At 45.5% G+C, this 13,142-nt stretch overlaps 1 protein-coding gene across 6 annotated transcripts in view; it reads left to right on the forward strand.

Moving 5' to 3' along the window:
• Positions 1-5,254: 5,254 nt before the first annotated feature.
• AFF3 (ALF transcription elongation factor 3) overlaps positions 5,255-13,142 on the forward strand; it is a 554,707-nt gene continuing 546,819 nt past the window's right edge. For 3 of the 6 annotated variants that reach the window (XM_060187452.1, XM_060187455.1, XM_060187454.1), the window contains exons 1-2: positions 5,256-5,814; positions 6,339-6,449. In XM_060187452.1, coding sequence (XP_060043435.1) covers positions 6,397-6,449 — 53 coding nt within the window. In that variant the 5' untranslated portion in view covers positions 5,256-5,814; positions 6,339-6,396. Of the gene's footprint in view, positions 5,815-6,135; positions 6,209-6,338; positions 6,450-13,142 lie in introns of those variants that run through there. The other 3 variants (XM_060187453.1, XM_060187456.1, XM_060187457.1) reach the window with 2 other exon arrangements.

Consider the following 13,142-nt stretch of genomic DNA (forward strand, 5'->3'; position numbering starts at 1 on the left):
AGGGGCATTGACAATCCATAATCCCAGCCTGTTTCTGTCTTTTCTTAGTAGGGTAGGGCTCTGTGGAGGTGAGGTTCTGGGATACATTGGTGAGTCTGTCTGACCAGGGAAGTCAGGATGGAATCATAGTAGCATCTACAACTTGGTGGCTGAGTAAAATACAAAGCAAGAGAAAACAATAAAATTGAACAGTAAACAGGAACCCAAAAGTAGGAATAGAGATGAGAATAGGAATCTTAGGTTGGATAGAAACTAGAGAGTCTATTTTAGGTATGTTCCTAGGGGGCACATGATTTTAGTAATTTTTGCTTGAGCTTGATAGCTAACATGCAGGACTAAAAACATTGTCTGGGAATACGTAGTCAGAGTTGAGAATAGAACCAGAAAGCTGGATTAGGGCAGAGTGTAGCTCCAAAACTTGAAAAAAAGTATATAGATACAATTAACTGTTTACCCCATCAGATCTGACCCAGGGCCCATGTATATTCACAGTCAGCACACGAGCCTGTGTAACTTCCTAGTTCCTGTCAGTCTGAGCTCACAGCACATGGTCACAGCCGGGAATATTCTAGGCTGCACTCATTTCAGGACCAGTCTTCCTAGAGTGGTAGAGGAGTATGACTCAGCCTCCTTTCGGAGATTTGGGCAGTCACTACTATTGCTGCAAGGTCCTGGAAAGGGCTTAGGATGATGTTCCTCATGGAAGTGACTGTTGGTGGACAGACAGATCTGTTAGAGTTCTAGGCCTATCATATTTATGTGGGAATCCAAGGATCTTCTGAATAGGGCCCTAGATGATGGGATGGCCTGGTAGTGGCCAAAAAGGCCATCATTAAGTCAGTCAGTTTCTTATCCAGCTTATCCTTTTTTTTGTTTTGCCTCCAGGGTTATCACTGGGGCTTGATGCCAGGACTACAAAACCACTGATCCTGGTGGCCATTTATTCCATTTATTTTTACTGGATAGGACAGAGAGAAATTGAGAGATGAGAGGGAGGTAGAGAGGGAGAGAGAAAGATAGAAACCTGCAGACCTGCTTTGCCACTTGTGAAGTGTTCCCCCTATAGGTGAGGAGCGGGGGCTCAAACCCAGGTCCTTGAGCAGGTTCTTGTGTTTAGTACTATGGGTGCTTAAATATTGGATTAGACTATTTGTGGTACCTTCTTTAGGCCTTTCTACTTGCTTTCTGAGATTATTAGGTTTAAATTTAATCACAGTGGACTATTAAGCACTTTTACTTTGAGGTGTATAGTTACTCCTAACTTATGGATATATGTTTACACTTACTCAGTCCTTTATGCCCTATCCTATATCTAGGACCTGTAACTTTGTTTGAGAGTGTGCCATTTGAAATGTAGCTAGCCGACCCCATGTGCTAGGAAAGGTCTCACTAGATTGTTAGAGTTGGAAGGTTGATATCTCAGGCTTGGCTTCTCTGGATACAATTCAGAGCAAAAAGGAAGTGGCAGTATAACATGGCATGGTGGCACTGGTTGCATTGATTTAGTCGAAAGGGAGCATCTCTTTTCTCATATCTAGGCAATTATCAATCACTTTGGAAGCTGGCTGAAGGGACAAATAGTCCAAAGATACCACCACTGCCATGTGACTTTAGTCATGCAGCTGGGGGTTTGGTGCCCTTCCCTCATGTACTTCCAGGTTGTTCACAATTTCTATGGGGACTTTGTCCTTAGATACTCTTTGAAATGATCCTGGCATCCAGAGTCTTAAAACATTCTCAGACTCTCTAGGATGTGCGTAGGCAAGGGGGAGGAGGACAGAGTGCTGAAGTTCTCTGCCAGAGGATATTGCCAGAGAGACCAAGGCAGAGATGGTCCCTATGCCCCATGTTTCCATGGAAACATAGGAGGAAAGATGACAGCCAGCACAGCGATACCATCTGCTCAGGACCTAGTAAATGATGAGAAAAAAGAAAGAAAGAAAGAAAGAGGAAAGGAAGGAAAAAGAAAAAGAAAGTCATCACAGTTCTCAGGCTACACCACTCTAAGATACCAGAGGTCAGGGGATGGCCTAGAGGTGCTAGACCTCTGGGTGGATTTATAGCCCAACTATGTAGAGGCTCAACACATTTGCATGCAATTTTCAGGTAGGAAGCCTGGAGGCCTTATCCTGCAATCCCTCGATACAGATATAATATCCTCACCTGCCTCCAAGTCTCTGGAGGGAGAACCAGACTACATGATGAGTCTGCAGCCTTACTAGAACATGTAAGAAGGTATAGTGACAAAATGCTGGAGGAAGTAGGGTAGAGGTTTCCATCACCTTCCAGCAAAACCACATGCATAGCTAGCCCTTGGCTATGCATATTTTTCCTAGGGGAATGCTGAGATTATAAATGGAAAATTCCCACCTGGTAACAGAAACTATCTTTGCACTGTATCACATCTTCAGAACAAGATTTGAAATCAAGCAAGATTTTTTTCTCTCTCTCTCAGTTAATAGTCAAAGGGAGAAATTCAGAAACCTCAGTAAACACACTTGTATGCCTTCCCCAGACTGAACAGGATGCATTTTTCAATCCTTTTCCTTTGTAGATTTAGATTAAACCAACCGAAATGACTGTGAGGTTCCATGTGGCTCCTTTCATTTAAATGCTGCCTCCAGCCCCCGGTACCTCTCCACAGCTGGTGGTTTCACTAAGCTGTCTGTAGTATTGTCTGCATCTATCTTGGGAGCAGCATCCCTTAGTCTCAAGGTCTGTGGTATCACAGAAGACGCTACATCTGCTTCCTAGGAAATGCCAGTTTTTCTATTTAATTTAGATATTTTCTTACTTACAAGAGAAAAAAAAAACCTTCCCTTTTATTACATAAATATATTATAAGGAAGTCCATTCCCCCCCGCCCCCATTCACATAGAAAAAGAAAGAGACAAAGAAAGAGGGAGACACTACAGCACTGGAACTTCCTCATTGTCATGGCACTCAAATGTGGTTCCTGAACTTGATCCTCAGCCCCACTACATGGCAAGGCAAGGAGATTGCCCCAACTGACAGGCCACCTCTGTAGCCCAAGGACAATTAGACTAAGCTGTTTTGGTACATGTATCTACAGGCTAGGGGATAAAGGGTAGGTACATCTTGATAAGTGCTAATAATGATGAAACATTTAAACACTGGATATTAAAATAATCAAAAGAGCTCCCCATAGTGGTACTCATACCTGTCCTACATACCTGTAAATACTCTTAGTTAATATTATTTCCCACAATGATTTAGTTTTTAAAAATGGTATCTACAACTATCTAAAAGGTATCTACTTAGGTTTCTTGAAAAGCCACGATCGGTAGGTGGTGGGGAAGTGGCTCACTTGGTTGCTTGACTTGCTTGCATTAAGGCTCTGGGTCCATTCCTAGTAAGACAGACAGCAGCAGGGAAAAGCTCATGTGGGTGGTAGAGTAGTGCTTTGCTTGCTCTCTCTCTCTCTCTCTCCTTCACTCTTACTTTTTATCTTTCATTTCTCAGACTTCACCAGTGACTGACTTTTTCAGTCAAAAAAAAAAAAAAGTCAGTCAAGACTGACTTTTTCGAACAGAATGAGTCAGAGAAGCAGAGGGAGAGACCACAGCACAGATACTACCTTCAATGAAATGTGGGGTAGGCTGGAACCTACGTTGCACATGTGACAAAGCTGCACACTATCCAAATGAGCTATTGGTATTTTGATGGGTCTTCATCACTCTCCAACTAATAAGTAAAATAAAATATAAAGTTGGACCAAGAGATGGCTTATAGGTAATATACATCTGTGAGACACTGGGGTCCACTATGTGCACCAGACTAGAAAAATAAACAAAAAGTCCCTACTGGAAATTAAACTAGTAGCTTCCAGAGGTTCTAAACAGAAAATATACAAATGCTCAACAATGAAATTTCTTTAGGCTCAAGTACATATCACCCGGTTTAAATTCAAATACAAAGCTTCCCCAATACTACATTTCTATTTTTTGAGAGGCCTTTCATGAGTAAACAGCATTAACCAGCTCTACATCCCCAGAGGTTTTCTCTCTTTTCTTTTCTAGGACCATCTATTTCTCTTCAGCTTCTATTGGTGAGGGCAAATCTGTATCTGGAGCATGGAGCTCTGGATGAGGCTCCCAGTAAACATGGTTCTGTTTGTTCTTCAGCAGTCCTCCTTTGTGTAAACAGATGTGGTGGAAAGGGAAGGAAAGCCAGATCTCAGAGGGGCGCTAAGTCTTCTTTCTGGAGAAACTTCCTGGCTGCAGCCATGAGCACAGGAACAGGATATGCTTCTTGTCGAGGAGTTGGAACTTGCAGTTCTTCCAGAGAGGGATTGTTCTGCTAGCTCGCCTCCACCCCCATCCTTTGTTCCTGGGAGTACTGTCTGGATGTCTCCTGCATCTTTTGCCAAACAAACATTTCCAACATGGCTTATGCTTTGGGAGCTATTAGGAAGGCAGCTTCCCCCCACCTCCATTTTTCTCCAAAATATATTGTAGACTGGGATTTAAGAAGACAGGACTTCACACCTGTATTTTCTCCTACATTCGTATCACCTTTGTTCTTTTGTAGCCTCCTTACTATGTTCAAGGAATGAAGGAGGTTTTTAGGGGTTGGGAATTGACAGTTTGTAAAAGAGTTCTGTTTCTTTAAACTATGTTGATGCCCACTTTGCCTTAATTTACTGTTCTCCATTTTGCACATTAGTTATGTGTCCTTATAAAGGAAGAACAGTGTGTCAGAGAATTTTTGTCTAAAGGAAAGAATTCCCACTGGTCTTTTCTTCTCATACATGTCCTCTAGATTTAGTGTATTGATCCTCATTCAGAGAACAGGGGTGTAAGGGGGGGTGACTTTCAGGTTTGACCCTTGAGGCATAAAGTGACTTCTACCCAGGAGGCTATAGGATTTTGGCTGCCAGGGTGAGCGGTCCTTGCAGAGACTGAACAAAGAAAGAATTCCAGAAGGCCCTCCCTAAATGCAGGGAATTGGGATTTCATTGCAAGTGGTGGGACAGAACTCCGCTGCTCTGTGCTGCTCTCTTCAGGAATTCTCTGGAATCCTGAGCGCGGCTAAGGCAGTGGCCAAGGGGACAGCAGGCTCCGGGGTCTGCGGGAGACTTCCGGTACTAGGCCAGAACTAGCGACGGCCCCTGGAAGAGGGCTGCTCAGCATGTCTATAAAACTAAGTGAGGGGGAAACGCTCTTTACAATCAAGGAGGTGTAATAACAATAAGTACTTAATTGTGTCGTCTTTCCAGTTGACAACATGCCACTCTCCATGGGAGTGGGGCATGAAGTTTGCAGTCTACCCAGAGAAGAGGCCTGTCCCCTTCCCTGAAAAGAAATTTAAAAAAGAAAAAGAAAGAAAAGAGACTGGTTTGCAGCGCGGGGCCGACTGAGTGTGTGTGTGTGTGTGTGTGTGTGTGTGTGTGTGTGTGTGTGTGTGTGTGTGTGTGTGTGTGTGTGTGTGTGTGTGTGTGTGTGTGTGTGTGTGTGTGTGTGTGTGTGTGTGTGTGTGTGTGTGTGTGTGTGTGTGTGTGTGTGTGTGTGTGTGTGTAGCTCCCCAGTGCAGGCCAAACTGCAGGTCTTGTCAGGAGAGCGCTCCTGCCTGCTTCCCCTTTATTTTCACTTCACTTACTGACTCCAGATATTTTATTTTCAACGACCGGTTTCCGGCGCTGCTGCAGGCTGCACGGCGGAGACTGCCCGCGCCCAGGGAGTTTCCTTGCCGCCCGCGCCCAGGCCCCGCGCGAGGGGGCGCCGCGCTGGCTCCAGTGGATCCTGGGTCCCCGTGAAGTGCGCGCAGCCCGGGAGGGACGCGGCCAGGCCAGAGGTATAGACAGAAGCTGCGGCAGGCCGGACCCGCTCCGCATCCCCTCGGCGCCGCCGCCCCGCCTTTCACTCGGCCCCGGCTGCGGGGCTCGTGCTCCGGCTCGGGCAGGGAGGGGACGGGGACGCCGGGCGGCGCGGCCTTCGAGCTTTCAGGGGAGCGAGGGGCGCGCGCTGCGGGGGCTCGGGGCGGGCGCGCGCCTTGGCCTCGCCCGCGCACACGCGCCTCCCGGAGGAGAAAGGCGGGCGCGGGGCTCCGCAGCGGCGGCTGCAGCGGGCCGCGCCGGGCCGCGGGGGGAGGGAGGAGGGGCGGGCGCAAGGGCGGGGGGCGAGGCGGCGGCGGCGCCGGGAGCTGGCCGCTCTCTCCGGAGTGTGCCTGCGCGCGAGCCGGCGAGCGGGTGAGTGCGCGGCCGCGGGTGCCGGCTGACCGGCCGCGAGCGGGGCGGGGGCGCGGGGCGCTGGTGGCGGGCGGCGGGCGGCGGCCCCGGGGCGGCCAGGATGCACCTTGAGCGGCGCCTCTCGTTGCAGCGCGCGGGCGGCCCGAGCCTCGGCAGCGGCAGCAACGAGGGCGCTGACACCTCCCACCATGGACAGCTTCGACTTAGCCCTGCTCCAGGAATGGGACCTCGAGTCTCTGTGGTGAGTCTTGGTGCCGGCGCCGGGGGCAGCCCGTGCATCCTCACCTGGGCCGGGGACTGCGGGCGGCTGGCCGCCGTGGGGGTGGGGAGGGTCGGGGGGCGTCCGCGCTCTGCTCCTCCCCGCCCCCGGGTGCATGCACGGCGGCGGCTCGTGCTTCACCCCCTGGCGGTCTCCTCCACCCCTCGACCCCCGCGCCTCCGGATCTAGCCCGGGGCTTGGCGGTCTGGATAGCCAGGGGCCAGAGCACAGCCTTGCAGAGAAAAAGAGCCGCTTTGCGGGTCGTGCCGCCAGTGTCTGGGGATCCACCCCATGGCTACCTGCCCATCTCACCTCGCTCCCCTCCGGGGCGCCCCCTCCCTCCGGCTCACTCCAGGATCCCCTGGAGTTGGTGCCTTGGGAGGATGCACTGTCTCCCGCCTCCTGCCCGCGCAGGACCCGCGGGCATCCGTCCTGCATCTCCCACCCACTTCCACCTAAGCTGAAAAGTAGGGGGCTAGTGCTTATCTCGTATGGGAATCTAGGCGGTCCTGGCCCAGGGAGAGTCGTTTCCTCGAGCTTCACAATTCCTTTGGGCCCTTGCTTCACACCTCCCCGCAGTTGCGCTGCTCCTCCCGCTCGCCCCACCCGCACCCGGCCGGCGATGGCTTTATACTCCGCTCGCTGCTCTCGGCGCAGCCCGAGAACGGGAGAGAGGAGCGGCGACCCGGGGAGCTCAGGCTCTGTGTGGTGCTGCTCTAGGTAAAACCTCCGCTGCTACAAGCAGTTTAATTCCAGTTGCTGGTGTCTTCAAAAATCCAATTGGCTGCTTCAGGAACCTTGATTCCAGACCACCCCCCCGCCCCCCACTGTCTCGTGAATGCTTCCAACCAGCCCTGTTCAGGTGTTAAAATTACTGCCTGCATATTCCTGGAGGAACTGGTGTTATGTTTAATATTTACGGGAATGAACATCTGCTGTAACAAGCTTATTAACTGCACTCTGTTCTGCCTCTGGTAATTGCTTATTGTAGAGCTGAGCATTTTTTTTTTTGTCTTTAAGTCAGTAAAGAGTTCACATGTGTCTAAAACTGCAAGTGGTGTGCACATGAATATGCAATGCATCGTTTTAAAAATGAAACTGCCTTGTGATTTATAGATCATATAGATATGTGGCTTATGTTTTTCAGCGATTAAGGCTGCTCGTGACTTAATTTTTCTAAAACCAGGTGTGACAAGCTAAACTGGACAGAAGAGCTAGTGCATTATCAGGCATTTTCCTATAGGAGATCTGATGATGACCCAGTACAGTTGGGTCTGCATCAAAATGCTTCCACCTATAAAGCACACAAGGACGGGCCCTGATGAAATAAAACTTTTATATATTACACTGGAAACTTCAAAGAGCCAGCATGGAAAGAATATGAAACACGTTATTACTCTATAAAAGTTGCTAATTGCTGTATTGTTGCTCCTAGGGTTATTTTAGCCTCTCAATTACAGATAGCTAGTATTTTATAGGTTTGCAGTTAGAAGTGTTGGTTTCTGGCACAAATTCAATAGGTTCCCAGATAGAAATTGTACTTTAAAAATGACAAATTTCTAAAAAGCAGCTTGCCAAATCAAAGGGAATAAGTTACTTTTCTTTTTATGTTGCTTACCTGCTTGCTGCTTGAACCTCTTTCTCCTTTAGAAGTTGTAATTTTGAGAACTTCAGCGATAATTTGTGGGCTTTTCCAGTACAGGGCCTTAGCACTGTTGTCCTTCATACTTGTGTTTCTCAACTAAGTTACCTGGAGCACTGTAACTGTTGAATTGACTTGAAATCGACCCTAGCTACAGTAAATTTATTATTAAAAAAATGAAAAAAAAGTGAGCATTTAAATAGTTGTACAATCAGGTTTTAACCAATGCATCAGTTTATTTTGGGCTTATAAAAGTGTGCAAACTTTCTTGCACACTTTTTGTTTGACTTATTTGAGTCAAGTTTGACTTGTGTGAGGAAATGTTTTTAGTTTTCAGATACAGAATTTATGTTTTACAAAAGCCCATCTTTTTCTTAAAGATAAACCAAGTTCCCTTGAGCATTGCTTTCTAACAAAGATATTTTCCCAGTCATGGATGAATTTTTGGAATGGTATTTTCTTACTCAATTTCATGGTTTATTTTGAACTTTCTGAGTTTATGGTATACTTTTAAGCTTATAAGTGACCCAGAATTGCTAACATTTGGTCGATTTTTTTTTTTTGTATCAAATGTCCTTGTAGTCATTAGTCACTTATTTAAAATGCGTAATGATCCTGCAGTCAGTAAGTGGTCCCAATTTATAATGAGGAAATGGAGACTATGAACTTTTAAATGATTATACTGCTCAGACAGTAAAATAAAGTAGTAGTTTTAAATTAACATTTACTGAGGACTTTTCATTTACCAACATTCTAAGTATATGCATAGCTTTAGCTTTGTTCCAACTGTTTTAATGCATGTAACCCTTCCAGCATGCATAGTAAACAAGTATTTCATAGACAAGGCAATCAAAATGGGAAAGACCAGGTAACCTGTTCAAGGCTACATATCTTGAAGTGGAGAGATCATAAATTGAACCAAACATTAATTTGCAAGCTTAGTTTTCTCTTTTTTTTTTAAACTGGGGGGTGGGATGGGAGATTAATGGCTTACAGTAAATACAGCTTTTGACACGTGTAAAATGTCTCAATTTTCTGGAAAACGCTGCCATCCCCAGTCTCTATCTTGTTTCACTATTAGGTATCAGGACATGAACCCCCATTCCTGAGTCCAACTACTTTGTATTTCCCCTTTCTGCTATTTTTCAGTTTCTGTCCATGAGTGAGATCATCCTTCTCTTTCTGGCTTATCTCATTTAACATGATTCTTTCAAGCGCCATCCAAGATGAGGTGAAGTAGGTGAATCATGATTTTTAATAGCTCAGTAGTAATCCATTGTATATCTATACAACAACTTTCTTAGCCACTCATCTGTTGTTGGACACCTAGGTTGCTTCCAGGTTTTAGTTACTACCAATTGTGCTGCTATGAACATAAGTATACACAGATTTTGTTTTGGGGGGGGGGAGTGTGTTTGAGTTTTTATGATATATCCCCAGAGAGGAATTGCTGGGTCATAAGATAGGTCCATTTCTAGCTTTGTAATAGTTCTCCAGACTGCTCTCCACAGGGGTGGGACCAATTGGCATTCCCACCAGCAGTGCAGGTGGGTTCCTTTACCCCCACAACCTCTTCAGCATGTGTTGTTATTACTCTTTTGGATATGTGACTTTTTAAAAATTTATTTATTTCCTTTTTATTGCCCTTGTTTTCTATTGTAGTTAATGTTGTTATTGATGTCGTCATTGTTAGATAGGACAGAGAGAAATGGAGAGAGGAAGGGAAGACAGAGGGGGAGAGAAAGATAGACACCTGCAGACCGGCTTCACTGCCTGTGAAGTGACTCCCCTGCAGGTGGGGAGCCAGGGGCTTGAACCGGGATCCTTATGCTGGTCCTTGCGCTTCGTGCCACGTGCACGTAACCCACTGAGCTACCGCCCGACTCCTGATATGTGACATTTTTAATAGGAGTTTTCACAGGAGTGAAGTGGTATCTCATTGTTGTCTTTATTTGCACTTCTCTGACAATCAGTGACTTGCAGTATTTTTTCACATGTCTGCTGGCCTTTTGGATTTCTTTTTTGGTGAATATTCTGTTTATATCCTTTCCCTACTTATTGACGGGGTCATTTGTTTTTTGATGCTGAATTTGGTGAGCTCTTTATATATTTTGGCTATTAGTCTTTTGTTTGATCTATGATCTTTCATTCTGTAAGGGGTCTCTTTTATTTTTTATTATTTATTTTCCCTTTTTTGCCATTGTTGTTTTATTGTTGTTGTAGTTATTATTGTTGTTGATGTTGTCATTGTTGGATAGGACAGAGAGAAATGGAGAGAGGAGAGGAAGACAAAGGGGAAGAGAAAGATAGACACCTGCAGACCTGCTTCACCACCTGTGAAGAGACTCCCATGCAGGTGGGGAGCTGGGGGCTTAAACCGGGATCCTTACTCTGGCCCTTGTGCTTTGCACCACGTGTGCTTAACCTGCTGTGCTACCGCCTGACTCCCAAGGGGTCTCTTTTTGGGGGGTGGTAGGTAGTTTCTTTTGCTATGCAGAACTCTTCAATTTGATGTAGTACAAGTCCTTTTTTTAAAAAAAAATTCAAATTGTGTGCATTTTCCACGGCACTTCACATGCTCCCTAGTTTATTAGGGTAGTTCTGAAATTAATCACAGAACAAAACTGGAAGTTCTATTAAAATATCCAAGATAAAACCATAGCCCTAAATGATACTAATCTAAAATTGAGAGTTTGAGGGACAGGGTGGTGGTGTACCTGGTTGAGCACACATGTTACAATGCTCAAGAACCCAGGTTCGAGTCTCCTGTGCCCACCTGCAGGGGGGGAGCTTTGCCAGTGTTGAAGCAGGGCTGCAGTTGTCTCTCTGTTTCATTCCTTCTCTATTACCCTCATCCCTCATGATTTCTGTGTCTGTCCAACAAAATAAAGTTAATAGAAAAGAATAATAAAATAATAAAATTGAAAGTTTGAAAATAAACCATTATTTAGGAAATTATGCTTGCTGGATATTAATTAGTTATGAAAAAATATATACATTTTATCAGTGAAGATCACTGCAAGCATCTTTAGTTCATTTTGAGAGAACACTTTTCTTTGGAAGTGTGAGAGTAGGTGCAGTTAGTGGAAAAATAGCAAGTGAGTTTTAATCCCTACTAGTTTTTTTCTGATCATTTTTTTCAAGATTAATTTTTATGAGAGGAGGAAGAGAGAGAGAGGGAACTAGAGCATCACTCTGACATATGTGATGCTGGAAATTGAGAGTTTAGCATGTTATCTGCTGCACCTTCTGTACAGTGAACATTATTTTCTAACAAATCAACTGTCAATTTAGTAGTTGTGGCTTTGAACCTGAACAAACTTGGTTTAATTGTCACAGTAAGAACATAGAAATAAGGGTATAGACTATGTGAAGACCCTCCCCCCACCCACAAAAGCTTAGTATTGTTGACTGTAATAGAAAATCAGTTGATGGGGCTGGCAGCACCACAGTGGGTTAAGCGCACATGGTGCAAAGTGCAAGGACCGGCATAAGGATCCCGGTTCAAGCCCCCAGCTCCCCATCTGCAGAGGGGTTGGGTTACTTCACAAGCGGTAAAGCAGGTCTGCAGGTGTCTTTCTCTCCTCCTCTCTGTCTTCCCTTCTCTCTCAGTTTCTCTCTGCCCTATCTAACAACAACAACATCTATAACAACAATAACAACAACCACAACAAGGACAACAACAAGGGCAACAAAATGGGAAAAATAGCCTCCAGGAGCAATGGGTTTGTAGTGCTGGCACCAAGCCCCAGTGATAACCCTGGAGGCAAAAAAAGAAAAAAAAGAAAGAAAGAAAAGAAAAGAAAAGAAAAGAAAAATCAGTTGCTAATTTGAGAACTTTGTGCCTCCTTGCACATTATCCCCCTCTTGTCCTACCACTGCCACACTGATAAACACTAATATTTATTTTTCAGTGGAGGACTTTTGAGCCTGATTTCTTCATAGAACTGTTTTAACATTTTTTTTTTAGCCATACCTTAAAAGTTGAGAAGGGTAACCCTAATTTTCACTTCCCACTTCTCGTTTGAGGTGAGAAATGGTGAACATGGTGAAGACATTCACTTTGTACCCACCTCCATGGCTTCATTCTATGGAGTTGGATTTCAGAAGAGTTGGGATTTGGTGAGTTTACAGGGGCAGTTACCCAGCAGAGCAGCATCTCATGCCAGTCTTCTCATCTATGCCTTTCTGCCCTTGTCCCTACACTCCACTAGTTTTTGATCAGCTGCTGGACATATAAGTCATTACTTAAGGCCTTTAAAATAATGACCATCGGGAGTCGGGCGGTAGCGCAGCGGGTTAAGTGCATGTGGCGCAAAGCGCAAGGACACGCGTAAGAATCCCGCTTCGAGCCCCTGGCTCCTCACCTGCAGGGGAGTCGCTTCACAGGCGGTGAAGCAGGTCTTCAGGTGTCTATCTTTCTCTCCCCCTCTCTGTCTTCCCCTCGTTTCTCCATTTCTCTCTGTCCTATCCAACAACGACGACAATAATAACTGAAACAACAATAAAAAAGACAACAAAAGGGAAAAAAATTTAAATCACAAAAAAAATAACAACCATCTCTTTCAGCAGGCTAGCTGAGCTGTCTTTTATCCACTTAACAAGTATTTATTGATTCTTTTTTTAATATTTATTTATTTCTCTTTTATTGCCCTTGTTATTGTTGTAGTTATTGTTGTTATTGATGTCGTCATTGTTGGCTAGGATAGAGAGAAATGGAGAGAGGAGGGGAAAACAGAGAGGGAGAAAGACAGACACCTGCAGACCTGCTTCACCTCCTCGAAGCGACTCCCCTGCAGGTGGGGAGCCGGGGGGCTCAAACCAGGATCCTTACGCCAGTGGTTGTGCTTTGCGCCACTTGGGCTTAACCTGCTGCACTACTGCCCGACTCCCATATTTACTGATTGTGATGATTGCTGAGTGGTGAATAAACTATAGATTGTTGTGCATATGATGTAGGATGATGAGACAAACACACACACACACACACACACACTCTCGCTCGCTTGTGAAGCGATCCCCCCCCATTCAAC

The sequence above is a fragment of the Erinaceus europaeus genome, chromosome 3, assembly GCF_950295315.1.
Source record: "Erinaceus europaeus chromosome 3, mEriEur2.1, whole genome shotgun sequence".
NCBI classification, from domain to species: Eukaryota; Metazoa; Chordata; class Mammalia; order Eulipotyphla; family Erinaceidae; genus Erinaceus; species Erinaceus europaeus.